At 39.0% G+C, this 13,390-nt stretch overlaps 1 protein-coding gene across 4 annotated transcripts in view; it reads left to right on the forward strand.

Moving 5' to 3' along the window:
- Nucleotides 1-13,390, forward strand: part of VPS8 (vacuolar protein sorting 8 homolog (S. cerevisiae)) — a 302,860-nt gene that overhangs the window by 125,344 nt on the left and 164,126 nt on the right. For all 4 annotated transcript variants that reach the window (XM_010853860.1, XM_010853862.1, XM_010853861.1 and 1 more), the window contains 3 exons: nt 5,023-5,094; nt 10,982-11,101; nt 12,130-12,186. In XM_010853860.1, coding sequence (XP_010852162.1) covers nt 5,023-5,094; nt 10,982-11,101; nt 12,130-12,186 — 249 coding nt within the window. The remainder of the gene's footprint in view (nt 1-5,022; nt 5,095-10,981; nt 11,102-12,129; nt 12,187-13,390) is intronic.

The raw sequence follows: 13,390 nt of genomic DNA on the forward strand, positions 1-13,390 counted from the left end.
GAATATGCTATCTAGGTTGGTCATAACTTTCCTTCCAAGGAGTAAGCGTCTTTTAATTTCATGGCTGCAGTCACCATCTGCAGTGATTTTGGAACCCAGAAAAATAAAGTCTGACACTGTTTCCACTGTTTCCTCATCTATTTTCCATGAAGTGATGGGACCAGATGCCATGATCTTCATTTTCTGAATGTTGAGCTTTAAGCCAACTTTTTCACTCTCCACTTTCATCAAGAGGCTTTTTAGTTCCTCTTCACTTTGTGCCATACCAAAACTCTGTAATAATTTTAAGGGGCTACAGAAAGAAGTTTTTATGACCAAATTCACAGGTGACTTTGGACTTGAAATTTAGGTCTACTTTTGCATTTCACAAACTGTCATTCTCCATTAGGACGTCTTTACATATTATTCCTCTAATAAGCATTGTATAATTAGAAGAATCTTTGTGGAATGATAATGTTTTAACATAAATGTGCCATTTTGGTGGCAGCTGTTAACTACAGTCAAAATATGTCATTGTGTATATCACAACATTTGTAATAAAAGTATTTCACCACTTAATTATGTTTATAGTAGTAAACTTGCAATGTGTGTTTCAAAGCAGTGAATACATGTTACTAAAAGGCAAGTGGATAAAGCAGTTCTTTTTTACTTGCTGTCAATGCTGTAGTTATTTAATACATAGGCTAATTCTCCATGATTTTGTGTTTACTTGAATAGCACTTGTATTAGCAGATAGTATCTTGTCTGACAGCGGAGTGACATCTCACTTTGGCAGGCTGAGTGTGAGGGGGAAGTTGTGTTTGTTTGAATGTGTGTATATTTGTTGTTTTCCTAAGCCTTAGAACTGAGACACTTTCTCGACCATCTTTCCCTCTTCAGACTGGGTTGTGTTTAACCCATGTAAACACCAAAATACCCTCTGTTTGAGCTTTTTGGGTAAGAGTTCCTACAGTTCCCTAGGTAACTCATTTCAGCTTTTCTTAACTAACCGCAGCAAAGCATTCTAGGTGAAGAAAAAATTTTTTTATAAAGATTTCATTTTCCTCTGTAATTAACTAGACAAATCAGCAGTCATTGTTTAAAATGCTTACTGTGTGTCAGACAAGAAAAGGGAAAGAAGGACATGCTAGTAGAGAAGAGCATGAGCAGAGGGTCTTTGGAGAAGTTGGGGAAGCTTGGGGCCAGTTTAAAGAATAGCAGATATTCTGGTTTGAATGTTAACTATGATGTAGTCTTGAAAGTTTGTGGCTTGGAAATTCTTCTTTAATCTGTTGGTACAATACGTAGTCTATTTCCTTGCTTCGGGATAGTCAGTAGTAAATTACTGCTTTGTAGATTTAAACATTTCATGCACAGATGGGCATAATAAAGGACAGAAATGGTATGGACCTAACAGAAGTAGAAGAGATTAAGAAGAGATGGCAAGAATACACAGAAGAACTATACGAAAGAGGTCTTAATAACCAGGATAACCACGATGGTGTGGTAATGCATCTAAAGTCAGACATCCTGGAATGTGAAGTCAAGTGGGGCTTAGTAGCATTACTATGAACAGAGCTAGTGGAGGTGATGAAATTCCGGCTGAGCTATTTCAAATCCTAAAAGACGATGCTGTTAAAGTGCTGCACCCAATAAGTCAACACATTTGGAAAACTTATCAGAGGCCACAGAACTGGAAGAGGTCAGTTTTCATTTCAGTCCTAAAGAAGGGCAATGCCAAAGAATATTCAGATTACCATACAGTTGCACTCATTTCACATGCTAACAAGATAATGCTCAAAATCCTTCAAGCTAGGCTTCAGCTGTTCATGAACCAAGAACTTCCAGATCTACAAGCTGAATTTAGAAAAGGCAGAGGAACAAGAGATCAAATTACCAACATCCGTTGGATCATAGAAAAAGCAAGAGAATTCCAGAAAAACACCTACTTCTGCTTCATTGACTATGCTAAAAAGCCTTTGACTGTGTGGATCACAACAAACTTTGAAAAATTCTTAAAGAAATGGGAATACCACCCCACCTTACCTGCCTCCTGAAAAACCTGTGTGCAGGTCAAGAAACACAGTTAGAATTGGACATAGAATAACAGACTGGTTCCAAATCAGGAAAGGAGTACGTCAGGGCTGTACATTGTCACCCTGCTTATTTAACCTTTGGGCAGAGTACATCGTGTGAAATGTCCAGCTGGTAAAGCACAGGCTGAAATCAAGACTGCTGGGAGAAGTATCAGTAACCTCAGATATGCAGATGACACCGCCCTTATGACAAAAAGCAAAGAGGAATTAAAGAGCCTTTTGATGAAAGTGAAAGAGGAGAGTGAAGAAGCTGACTTAAAACTTAGCATTCAAAAAACTAAGATCATAGCACCCAGTCCCATCACTTCATGGCAAATAGATGGGGAAACAATGGAAACACTGAGAGACTTTATTTTCTTGGGCTCCAAAATCACTGTGGATGGTGACTGCAGCCATGAAATTAAAAGACGCCTGCTCCGTGAAAGAAAAAGCCATGATCAGCCTGGAAAGCATATTAAAAAGCAGAGATATTACTTTGATGGCAAAGGTCTATATAGTCAAAGCTGTGGTTTTCTCAGTAGTCATGTATGAATGTGAGAGTTGGATCATGTAGAAAGGTGAGCGCCGTAGAATTGATGCTTTTGAATTGTGGTATTGGAGAAGACTCTTGAGAGTCCCTTGGACTGCAAGGAGATCAAACCAGTCAATCCTGAAGAAAATCAACCTTGAATATTCATTGGAAGGACTGAAGCTGAAGCTCCAATACGTTGGCCACCTGATTCAAAGAGCTGACTCATTAGAAAAGACCCTGCTGCTGGGAAAGGTTGAAGGCAGGAGGAGAAGGGGACGACAGAGGATTAGGTAGATTGTGAGAGGGTAACAGGCAGGAAGGCCAGGGGTCTCCAAACTGAGGAAATAAGCTGCAGGTGTTTCTTAAAATTCTATGTTGCTATGCCAACACCTGGTTTTGCCTGAACTGAACTTTTCTCAAATCTTGAGCTATCCAATGTGTTTTTCTTATGGAAATGTTTTTCTTAAGCTATGTTAATGAAACTATGTATTTGCTTTGGAATTTGCCTTTCTTCAAAATGGTTCCACCTAAGACTAACTTTTGACTGCTAATGGCTCAATGAACCAGTTTTCATATCAATTGCTTTACGGCTGGGGGATGACATACCTCATGCCATCCTATTTCAAAAATGCATATTGTGGGAGAGGGGCCTGGTGAAACTCCGTCAGCCTTGAGGTGTCTCTCTCATATGATTACTAACTTTATAACAGGCATAAAATAGCTTATTGAAACTAGCAGGTGGGGCACTCTCTGTCCCCCTTCTGATGTCTATGTCAGAAGCTTTCTCTGTCCCTTTTTTTCTTCAATTAAACTCTGCTATACAAAAGCTCTTGAGTGATCAAACCTGGTCCCTGGTCCTGAAGTTAAATCTTCGGAGATCACAAATCCAACACTGTTCACCATAAGCTATCAATTGGATGGCATCACCGACTCAACGGACATGAGTTTGAGCAAGCTCCGGGAGATGGCGAAGGACAGGGAAGCCTGGTGTGCTGCAGTCCATGGGTTCGCAGAGTCAGACATGACTGAGCGACTGAACAGCAACAAAGGGCCGAATGTCCTAAGAGAAAGCCTTAGGAAGATCTTCAAGTCTTTATCACTCTTACTCAATAAGTATTTTCATTTCAGTTTTTTTGTTTGTTTTTTGATTTTTACAGTGTTTTGTTGGTTTCTGCCACACAGCCACAGGAATCAGCCATAATTATACATATATCCCCTCTCTCTTGAGCCTTCCTCCCTTCCCCACTCCCACTCCTCTAGATCATTACACAGTGCCAGAATGGGCTCCCTGTGTTACACACAGCAGCTTCTCACCAGCTCTCCATTTTACACATAGCAGTGTATATATGTTGATGTTACTTTCTCTGTTAGTCCCACCCTCTCCCTCCCCAAACTGTGTCCACAAGTCTGCGTTTCCATTCCTTCCCTTCAGTTTCTTCATATATGCGGCCTATAGCTTCTATGTATTTTCAGAATCCAGTGCTGTCATTTACTTGGGTGCAAGTTCTATTCAAAATGTATTTGGCTCTACTTGAGCAGGAACATAAAATAAAAAATGCTGTACTTGGCAGTGTTGTGAAAATAGAATACCTATTCTTTGTATGTATTCTTGAGGATTTTAATATTGTCACAGTTTTACCATAGTAATTTTTAAAAGTATCTATTGCTGAAAATCATTTCTTCCTAGTTGTCATGGAAATTTCTTTTCATGACAGTTAACAACTGTATTTCAGTTATTGTTTCCAAATAGCATGGACGGGATGATGGCTGAGCATGTAACATGTATTTCATCCTTTTCAGATTCTTGCTCACAAATTGCCTCTTCCCATCAGTATTCTTTCTTTCTTGTTGCCTATAAACGTTGCCTTCCTTTGTTGGATTTTTATAAATTTTAAAAAGTAGCCTTTATTTTTGGTTGCAGTAGGTCTTTGTTGCTGTGGGTAGGTTTTCTCTAGTTGCAGAGAATAGGGGCTGCTTCCTAGTTGTGGTGCATGGGCTCTGCAGTGCAGGGCTGCTCTTGCTGCAGAGCACAGGCTGTAGAGTGTGTGGGCTCAGAAGCTGTGGTGCGCAAGCTTAGTGGTTCCCCGGCATGCGGAATCTTCTTGGACCAAGGATTGAACTCCAGGGATCTACCTCATGTCCCCTGCATTGGCAGGCGGATTCTTATCCACCATATCACCAGGGTGAATCACTTTTGGGTTGTATAACAATCACTTTATTTTTATACTTTTTATTCAGAATATCATATAATATTGAATAATGTAGCCTTCTGTTAAACTCACTAAAAATAACTTGTTAAAGTTATATAAGAAAAAACCTATTGAGGAGTGGTTATCTTATTTGGGAATTTACCTATTAACAAGAATTTAATATCTTGTTTCCTTCTAAAATTTTCAAATAATACTTACCTTTTTAAAATTTCTTTTTCCTTTTTAGACTTTTGAAGATTTTAAAAATGATAAGCAAGCTGTAGAATATCAACAACGTATTGTGGATATTTTGTTGAAGGTGAGTATCCCTAGAGTGTCTTTGTATTGATATTTATATTTATAAAAGTGAATTACTTTATAGCAAGTTCTAAAATAATCTTGTTTAATAAAGGAATATGTTAAAATCATTTAAAAATTTTATTATGATGTCTTTGTCTTCAAAAGCTAAAGTTCCTATCATTAATTCAAAGAATATAATGTATCTCAGCTTTAGACTGGATGTTGGATACAGAGTGCTACTCTTGAGAAATGCATATTGTGATAATTGCTATGTTAGTATGATTACATTTAGTAATGGAGACTAACTTCAGAATGCTTTGAGAAAATAATGTTCTGATGCCTGTCTCATACTAGCATCACTGTGTTGCTAAGGTAGTGCCATATGTAGTTTTGCCATGGTACTGAGATGATGGGTAACTTAGGAAGGATTTGAGGCACGCAGAGATGATCATCCCAATCTAAGTCCATCTGGATTCAATTGAAAACTATTTTGAGATTCATGCTGTTGCTAGTGAATGACTGCGGAGACAGATTCTTTTCCTGTCCATCTGCACAGCTTCACCCAGGCCAGTTTCTTCTTGTAGTTAAAAACTTCGAGTTTTTATCCTGTTCATTTGGCTATAAAATGGTAGTTTCTTCCTCTTAGTGACTTTTAGATTATTTTGGAGAAGAGATCAAAATTGAAATATTTTCTTTGTGTATAATATTAATTCATTAACTACATTTATAGTAGTTCTTTATAATTTTCAAAGCACATTTGTATACATGATCTCATTTGAGCTCTTTATTAGCCTTGTAAAATAGGCAGTGATGAATATGAGAGCTCCCAAATAACGTCAGTTTGATCTTGGTGGCTAGTATGGAGAATTTTCACTTAGGTTTCAAAATACCTTCCCGAATGGTCTTATCTTGTCCTTTAATTTGTGATCTTACCTTTCTTCTAGGTAATATTCTTCTCCGGCTTCCCATTATGGTGCAGTTGAAATTAAGTTCTTCTGTGAGAGAAAGTTCAAAATAATAACAGTTTGTTGTGGAAATTTAATTTTTCCCTATAAGTCTGGAGTGTAGGCAGCCTGGTCTAGTAGGATGGGTTCACAAACTTGTCAGGGATGCACAACACTTCCGTCTTACTGCCGTTGTTCTCAGTCCATGGTTTGTGTCTTTCGGTCCAAAATGACTGCTTAGGCTCCAGTATTACCTCTGCATTCTAACCAGCCTGGATGCAGAAAGAGATGAGGTAGAAAATGTTCTCTTTCTTTGAGAAAATTTCTTAGAAGTTGTGCACCGGAATTCTGCTTGTATCATGTAGATAGCACTTAGCTAGGGAGACTGTGAAGTGTACTCTGTATGGTGGGTGGCCACGTGTTTAGCTAAAAATGAGTTCTGTTTCTAAATTAGATGGAAGGAACAGATGTTGGAGCACAAGTAGTAGTTTTTGCCATATCCGTGTAAATTTTAACATGGTATCCAAGATCCTTTTACTTTCTGACCCCTGACTACATCTCTATAGCTGCTCCTTCTCTGACCTTCCCTCTCACCCCACCAGTCTGTATTATTAACTCCTCAACAGTTTTTTTTTTTGGCCATGCTTAGCAGCTTGTGGTTCTGAGTTCCTCGACCGGGGATTGAACCCCGGCCATGGCAGTGAAAGTCTGGAATCCTAACCACTCGGCTACCAGGGAACTCCCTTCTCACCAGTTTTAAATTGTTGAAATTCAGTGAACTTTCTGTGTCATCTTTTTTGGCTTATGTTCTTTGTGTGAGTTTTCTTTTATCCCATCATGTGTTTTCCTTTGCTTTCTCTGCCTGGCAAATTCCTAGCCATTCTCCAAGACATAACTCAAATATCATCCATGAGAAGCTCTTCAGAACCCTCTCTTACACTTCCAGTTTGACTTGTTGCCTTTTCTCTGGGATCTTGTAACACTTCATGCTACACTTGACATACTGTATGGTTTGTTTACATGTGTCTTTTCCTACCTGGAATGAGTTTCCTGTAGGTAGAGACTGTAAGGATGTGTTTGTTTGTTTTTTTGTCATTATTTTAACACATCTAGCACGATGCCTACAATCTGGTAGGTGTTCAAGAAATGTTTGCAAGTTGATTGAATTAGAATTTAAGTTTTAAAACTGTACTAAGTTGGGAAAATGATCCAAATGAAGGAAATAAAACTCCATAAAGTACTTAAACTGTTACTCTTGGTGAATTATTGCTTTTGTATATTGTTTTTTAAATTGAAGCATAGTTAATTTATAGTATTGTGTTAGTTTAGGTATGTAGCAAAGTGATTCAGATATATATATGTATGTGTATATATATGTATTTTTTTTCAGATTATTTTCCATGATAGGTTATCAGAAGATACTGAATATAATTCTCTGTGCTATACAGTAAATTCTTATTGCTTATCTGTTTTGTTATAGTAATTTGGTTTTTCTAAACTTTTTATTTTATATTGGACTATAGCCAATTAAAGTGTTGTGATAGTATCAGGTGAAAGGCAGAGGAACTCAGCCATACATATACATGTATCCATTCTCCCCCAAACTCCCTTCCTATCCATGCTGCCACATAACATTGAGCAGAGTTCCCTGTGCTTGTGAATAATGATTTGTATCTGTTAATCTTGTACTCCTATTGACCCCTGCCTCCTCCTTTTCCCTACTAGTAACCATAAGTTTGTTTTCTGTATCTGTGAATCTATTATGTATATAGATTCATTTGTATTATTTATTAAATTCCACATGTAAGTGATACCATATGATATTTGTCTTTCTCTTTCTGAATTACTTCAGTAAAGTATAATATTCTGTAGGTCCATCCTTGTTGCTGCAATTGGCATTATTTCATACTTTTATTTATTTTTGGCTGTGCTGGGTCTTCATTGCTGCATGGGCTGTTCTCTGGTTGTAGTAGCAGGAGCTACTCTCTAGCTGTGGTTGCATGGGCTTCTCTTGTTGCCAAGCATGGTGTCTAGGGTGCACGGCTTCAGTAGTTGTGGCTCCCGGACTCTAGAGCACAGGCTCAGTAGTTGTGACACATGGACTTAATTGCTGCTCGGTATGTGGGATCCTCCTAGACCAGGGATCTAACCCATGTCTCCTGCTTTTGGCAGGCAGACTCTTCATCACTGAGCCACCAGGGAAGTCCTACTTCATTCTTTTTTATGGCTTAGTAAGATTCCATTGTATATATATAAACCACATATTCTAAAGCCGTTTGTCTCTTGATGGACACTTAGGTTTCTTCCATGTCATGGGTACTATAAATAGTGCTGCTATGAACATTGGGGTGCATGTATCTTTTTGAACTAAAGTCTTCATCTATACAGGCTTCCCTGGTGGCTCAGATGGTAGAGTATCTGCTTGCAATGCAGGAGACCCAGGTTTGATCCCTGGGTCGGGAAGATCCCCTGGAGAAGGAAATGGCAACCCAATCCAGTATTCTTGCCTGGAGAATTCCATGGACAGAGGAGCTTGGTGGGCTTCAGTCCATGGGATCGCAAAGAGTTGGACACGACCGAGCAATTAACACTTTAATCTTTTTGGGCTGTATGTCCATGGATAGGATTGCTGGATCATATGGTAGCTGTATTTTTAGTTTTTTAAAAGGAACCTCCATACTGTTTTACAAAGTGGCTGCATCTTATATATTATTTTGATAGTACTTAACCTAGGGTCAGTGAAGAATGACCCTATCTCAAATGGTAAGTTTGAGATTATTTTCTCATTCTGGTGATAGTTGTAGTCACCATGTATGTAGCTTTTCTGAGGGAGCACAGGCAAGTACCAGAAAACAGGAGAGTGAGCATCAAACCTCAGGCATTATCATGGGTGCTGAATGGCTGCAGACATAGAGTGGGAAAGCTGTAAATTTGTGACTTTGTATAAGATTGCCCAGAAAATTTTGTAAGCATGGTCTCTGAAATTGATCAGAAGAAATGGAAAGAAGCTAAAATTTCTGGGATAATACCTAGTTGGACACTTGCTGAGGTGGCAAGGGAATGGGGCTGTGAGTTACTCGAACTGTTTCCTTAGAAGACGTTTTTAGGATCAGACAGGTGAGAGAGTAGTTTACACTTGTAGAGCAAAAGGAAGAGCTAAAAGCAGAGAAGAGCACTAGTTGGGCCCTGACAGTTGAATCCTAAGAAAGGACCCACATGCGGAAAGGAAATGATGATTGAGTATTTTAAAGCTATAGAAAGCTCTTTGAATATTATAAATTGGAATTTAGATACACAGATTACAACTTGAAACATCCTCATATTCTAGTAATGATAATTATGCACTTGAGCAAGCTGTGATTGCTGGACTAAGTAAAAGACAGGGGCAGTAAAAGACAGGGGCAAACTTCTTAGCAAAGTGAGAAAAGGCTAGGCTAAAAATGGGGCCCCAAGGGAACATTTTATCTTTGAAGGGAAAATGAAAGGAGAGAGTTTGTAGATGAGATGGGCTGTTGTTGCCTAATTTGTTGTAGAATTGCCTCCTTAAGTTCAGTTAGTTTAAAACAATGCCTGGTCTTCCTTCTCAGACTTCTGCCATCTCTCTGTTAATAGCATTGTTCTCCTCCCTGCTATCAGGCTCAAGACCTGTCATTTTTCATTCTTCCTTTAGCCACATGTTTCCACACATGTGAATACCTGCCTCTCTGCAGTGACTTTTGCACCTGTTTCTCCTTCCCTGTTCATCACTGCATTGTTCTGAACTCCTCTGACTCTCCCATGGACCTCTGCAGTCCCATGCATCTTGGTCTCTCTACCTTTATTTCTTGCTTCTGTTACTTTATCCTAAGCATTGCTGTTGGGGTAATTTTCCTATGCATAGTGCTGATCACAATCAGCTCTCCTCATTACACCTTTAGTAACTCCTCCATTTTCTAACAAATAAATTCTGGATTCCTTGGAATGGGATTGGAACCCTAAGTTTTTCTTTTGGTTTGATTTTTCCCTCCTCATGCATACTGCTGCATTCTAATGAAACATGGTATTTTTCCAGACAAACTTATGTTTTCTTGTGTTCATGTTTTTGCCCCCACTCTTCTCTCTGCCTGGACTGCTCTTTCTCCTGACATTTCTTCCCCTGTCATGGATTCCACACGGGCTTTAAAACTTAGTTTAGAGGCTCCTTTTCTCATTTTTTTGTTTCAAATTTTTTCTCTGATCAGTTGAACTGAATTTCCCCCACTGTGCTTCCATTGTCATTTGTTCCTTTATAAGTGCTAATCACATTATGATTTTTATTTAAGATTTGTTTACCTGTCTCACTTTGCTTTCTGGTTCACAATTCCCTTGAAGGCTTCTACCATAAGCATCTTAGGCATAGTAGTAGGTACTCAGGAGATGAGAGCTCACTTAAATCAGAGGAGAGATTATGACTTGATAACTGTGTGTGGTTGTAAAGAGCATGTTATATGAAACCATCTGTTCACTGAACTGCTTATAGCCAAGGCAGAAGCCATTCACTTCACTGACTCATAGGCTGGCTGGCTTCTTTTCTGGGATACCTTCATTCTCAAGCTGTCTTACCTTTAAACCCGAAAGCAGCTCCCTTCTTCCTGTGTTGGTGGACAGATTTTTAATAGGGTTACTTTAATTTTAGATTCTCTTTTAAGAATTCAAGAAGGAAACATGATTTATATGTATATATATTTTGTAAATCTACCTGTAGCAATTCAGTTCTTGCTGAACTTGTGCCTGTAAATACACCAGGAGTCACTAACGTGCTTTCCGGAGTGCAGGCAGTTGTGCTTCTTCTCCGAGGGGTGCTGAACTCAGTTGTCACACAGCTGATAAAGAATCTTTTTATGAGTCCTTCATACTGAGGCTTCCCCACCCCTGCCTCTAATTGTATATTTTTCTGTGTCAAACCAGATGGTATATTGAATAAATGGTCTCTTTTGCTCATAGGTTATGGTGGAGAATTCAGATTTTACGCCCTCACAAGTGGGGTGTCTCTTTACCTTCCTTGCCCGGCAGCTTGCGAAGCCTGACAACACCTTATTTGTAAACAGAACTCTTTTTGATCAGGTGAGTGTCTTTAACCATAAGAAGTAGAGTTATTTTATTTACCGTTTATAGAAAAATTCACTGGATTACATGGTTTCTTAATAGAATAACCTACCAGGTAAGTGTCCTATGAGTTAGAGGCTTGTTCATCTTTCAGTTTGGATCTAAAATAGCTTTTGTTTTTTAGTGTTGTGTTAGGATTGTGTGACTGTTCAGTAACTTGGTGTCATGGGAGTATGATTTGTGGAGATTGGTTTATAGAGATTGTTTTCCCAATTATTCTGTTCTAAATTTGCCTAGAATTTTTGACTTAAGAATTTTTCAACTATATAATTACCCATCTCATTGATAGTAAGACTATGATGTTGATCATCTGGAAGAGAGATTACTTTTAGAAAATCCGAATTTACTTACTAACCACTCTGAAGGTATTTCCAAATCCAGTTAAATATCTTCTACAAAGCCACAGGTGATGAAGACAATACTCTTTACCTGGAGAAAGTTGCTAATCATGACCAGCATTTATTGAGCACTTCATAGTACCATGCTCTGCTTCAAAGTTTTACATGTATGTATTAACTGAGTACTCCAAGTACCTCTGAATGTGCTATAGTTGTTACTCCTGTTTTGCAGATGAGGATGCTAGAGCCTGGAGAGGTTAAATCACTCATCCAAGTCACTTAATAAGTGTTATTACCAGCAATAAATGTTGTTATTAAGTATTAATAAGGTTAGGATTCAGATTCAAGTGGCCTGACTCCAAAGTCCGTACTTAGCTTGGTCCATGGTTTTGGGGATCTTAAGGTATATATGATGTCAGATTCTAGTCATGTTTCTAACTAGTAAAGAAATGTGTTTAAGGTATATATTGTTAGCATAACTGAGCCTGCTGTGTCATATATTGGGCTGACCAATTGGGAAGCTGCCATATCCCTGTAGTGTTTGTTGAGCTGGATGTGAATGAATTGGTGATATAGAAAGAGGAACTATGATTTTCCTTATGGCATGCACGCTGGTATCCAATTTAAAAATACCTTTTCTTTGACCAGGTCCTTGAATTCCTTTGTAGTCCTGATGATGACTCCCGACACTCTGAAAGACAGCAGGTATGAATTGCTAGAACTCATCTTGCTAAAGAATGGGAAAGAAGACAGAGTGAACCAGAAAAAACCTTTTGTACTAGACCTTACGGTGTAAGGGCAGAAAGACTTGTGTCTAACCCTAATACTATGTGAGATAGTGGCAACCAGGAAATAGTGTGGACGGTTGTAGTTTGAGCCTCAGTCAAACTACAAATAAATTTCTAGGCAGACTGCACCTGTCTTGCATTCAATGTGACATCAAAAGAGAATAAAAACTTTATCCTTCTCCTTTATGAGCAATAGTTGGCACCTACTACATGCTCCTTTCTGCCAGCATCATTAAGTTAGTAACCATACCTAGTTGCTATGGTCATGAACCAAAAACACTTCAAGATCTTGAGTATTGGAACGCTCAGCTTTTGGGAGTGCCCTGTGGTTCCACTGCACTAGTGCTCACCATTTCTGGGGACTGGCATCCGTCTCAGTCAGTCAGTTGAGTCGCTCAGTCGTGTCTGACTCTTTGCAACCCCATGGACTGCAGCACACCAGGCTTCCCTGTCCATCGCCAACTCCCGGAGCTTACCCAAACTCATGTCCATCAAGTCGGTGATGCCATCCAACCATCTCATCCTCTGTTGTCCCCTTCTCCTCCTGCCTTCAATCTTTCCCAGCATCAGGGTCTTTTCCAATGAGTTAGTTCTTCACATCAGGTGGCCAAAGTATTGGAGCTTCAGCTTCACTGTCAGTCCTTCCATTGAATATTCAGGACTGATTTCATTTAGGACTAACTGGTTGGATCTTCTTGCAGTCCAAGGGACCCTCAAGAATCTTCTCCAACACAGTTCAAAAGCATCAATTCTTCAGCGCTCAGCTTTCTTTATAGTCCAACTCTCACATCCATACATGACTACTGGAAAAACCATAGCTTTGACTAGACGGACCTTTGTTGCAAAGTAATGTCTCTGCTTTTTAATATGCTGTCTAGGTTGGTCATGGCTTTTTTTTCCCAAGGAGCATGCATCTTTTAATTTCATGGCTCCAGTCACCATCTGCAGTGATTTTGGAGCCCAAGAAAATAGTTTCTCACTGTTTGCATTGTTTCCCCATCTATTTGCCATGAAGTGATGGGACCAGATGCCATGATCTTCGTTTTCTGAATGTTGAGTTTTAAGCCAACTTTTTCACTCTCCTCTTTCACTTTCATCAAGAGGCTCTTTAGCTTTTCTTC

This window comes from Bison bison, unplaced genomic scaffold, assembly GCF_000754665.1.
Source record: "Bison bison bison isolate TAMUID 2011002044 unplaced genomic scaffold, Bison_UMD1.0 scf7180017864333, whole genome shotgun sequence".
Classification (NCBI taxonomy): Eukaryota; Metazoa; Chordata; class Mammalia; order Artiodactyla; family Bovidae; genus Bison; species Bison bison.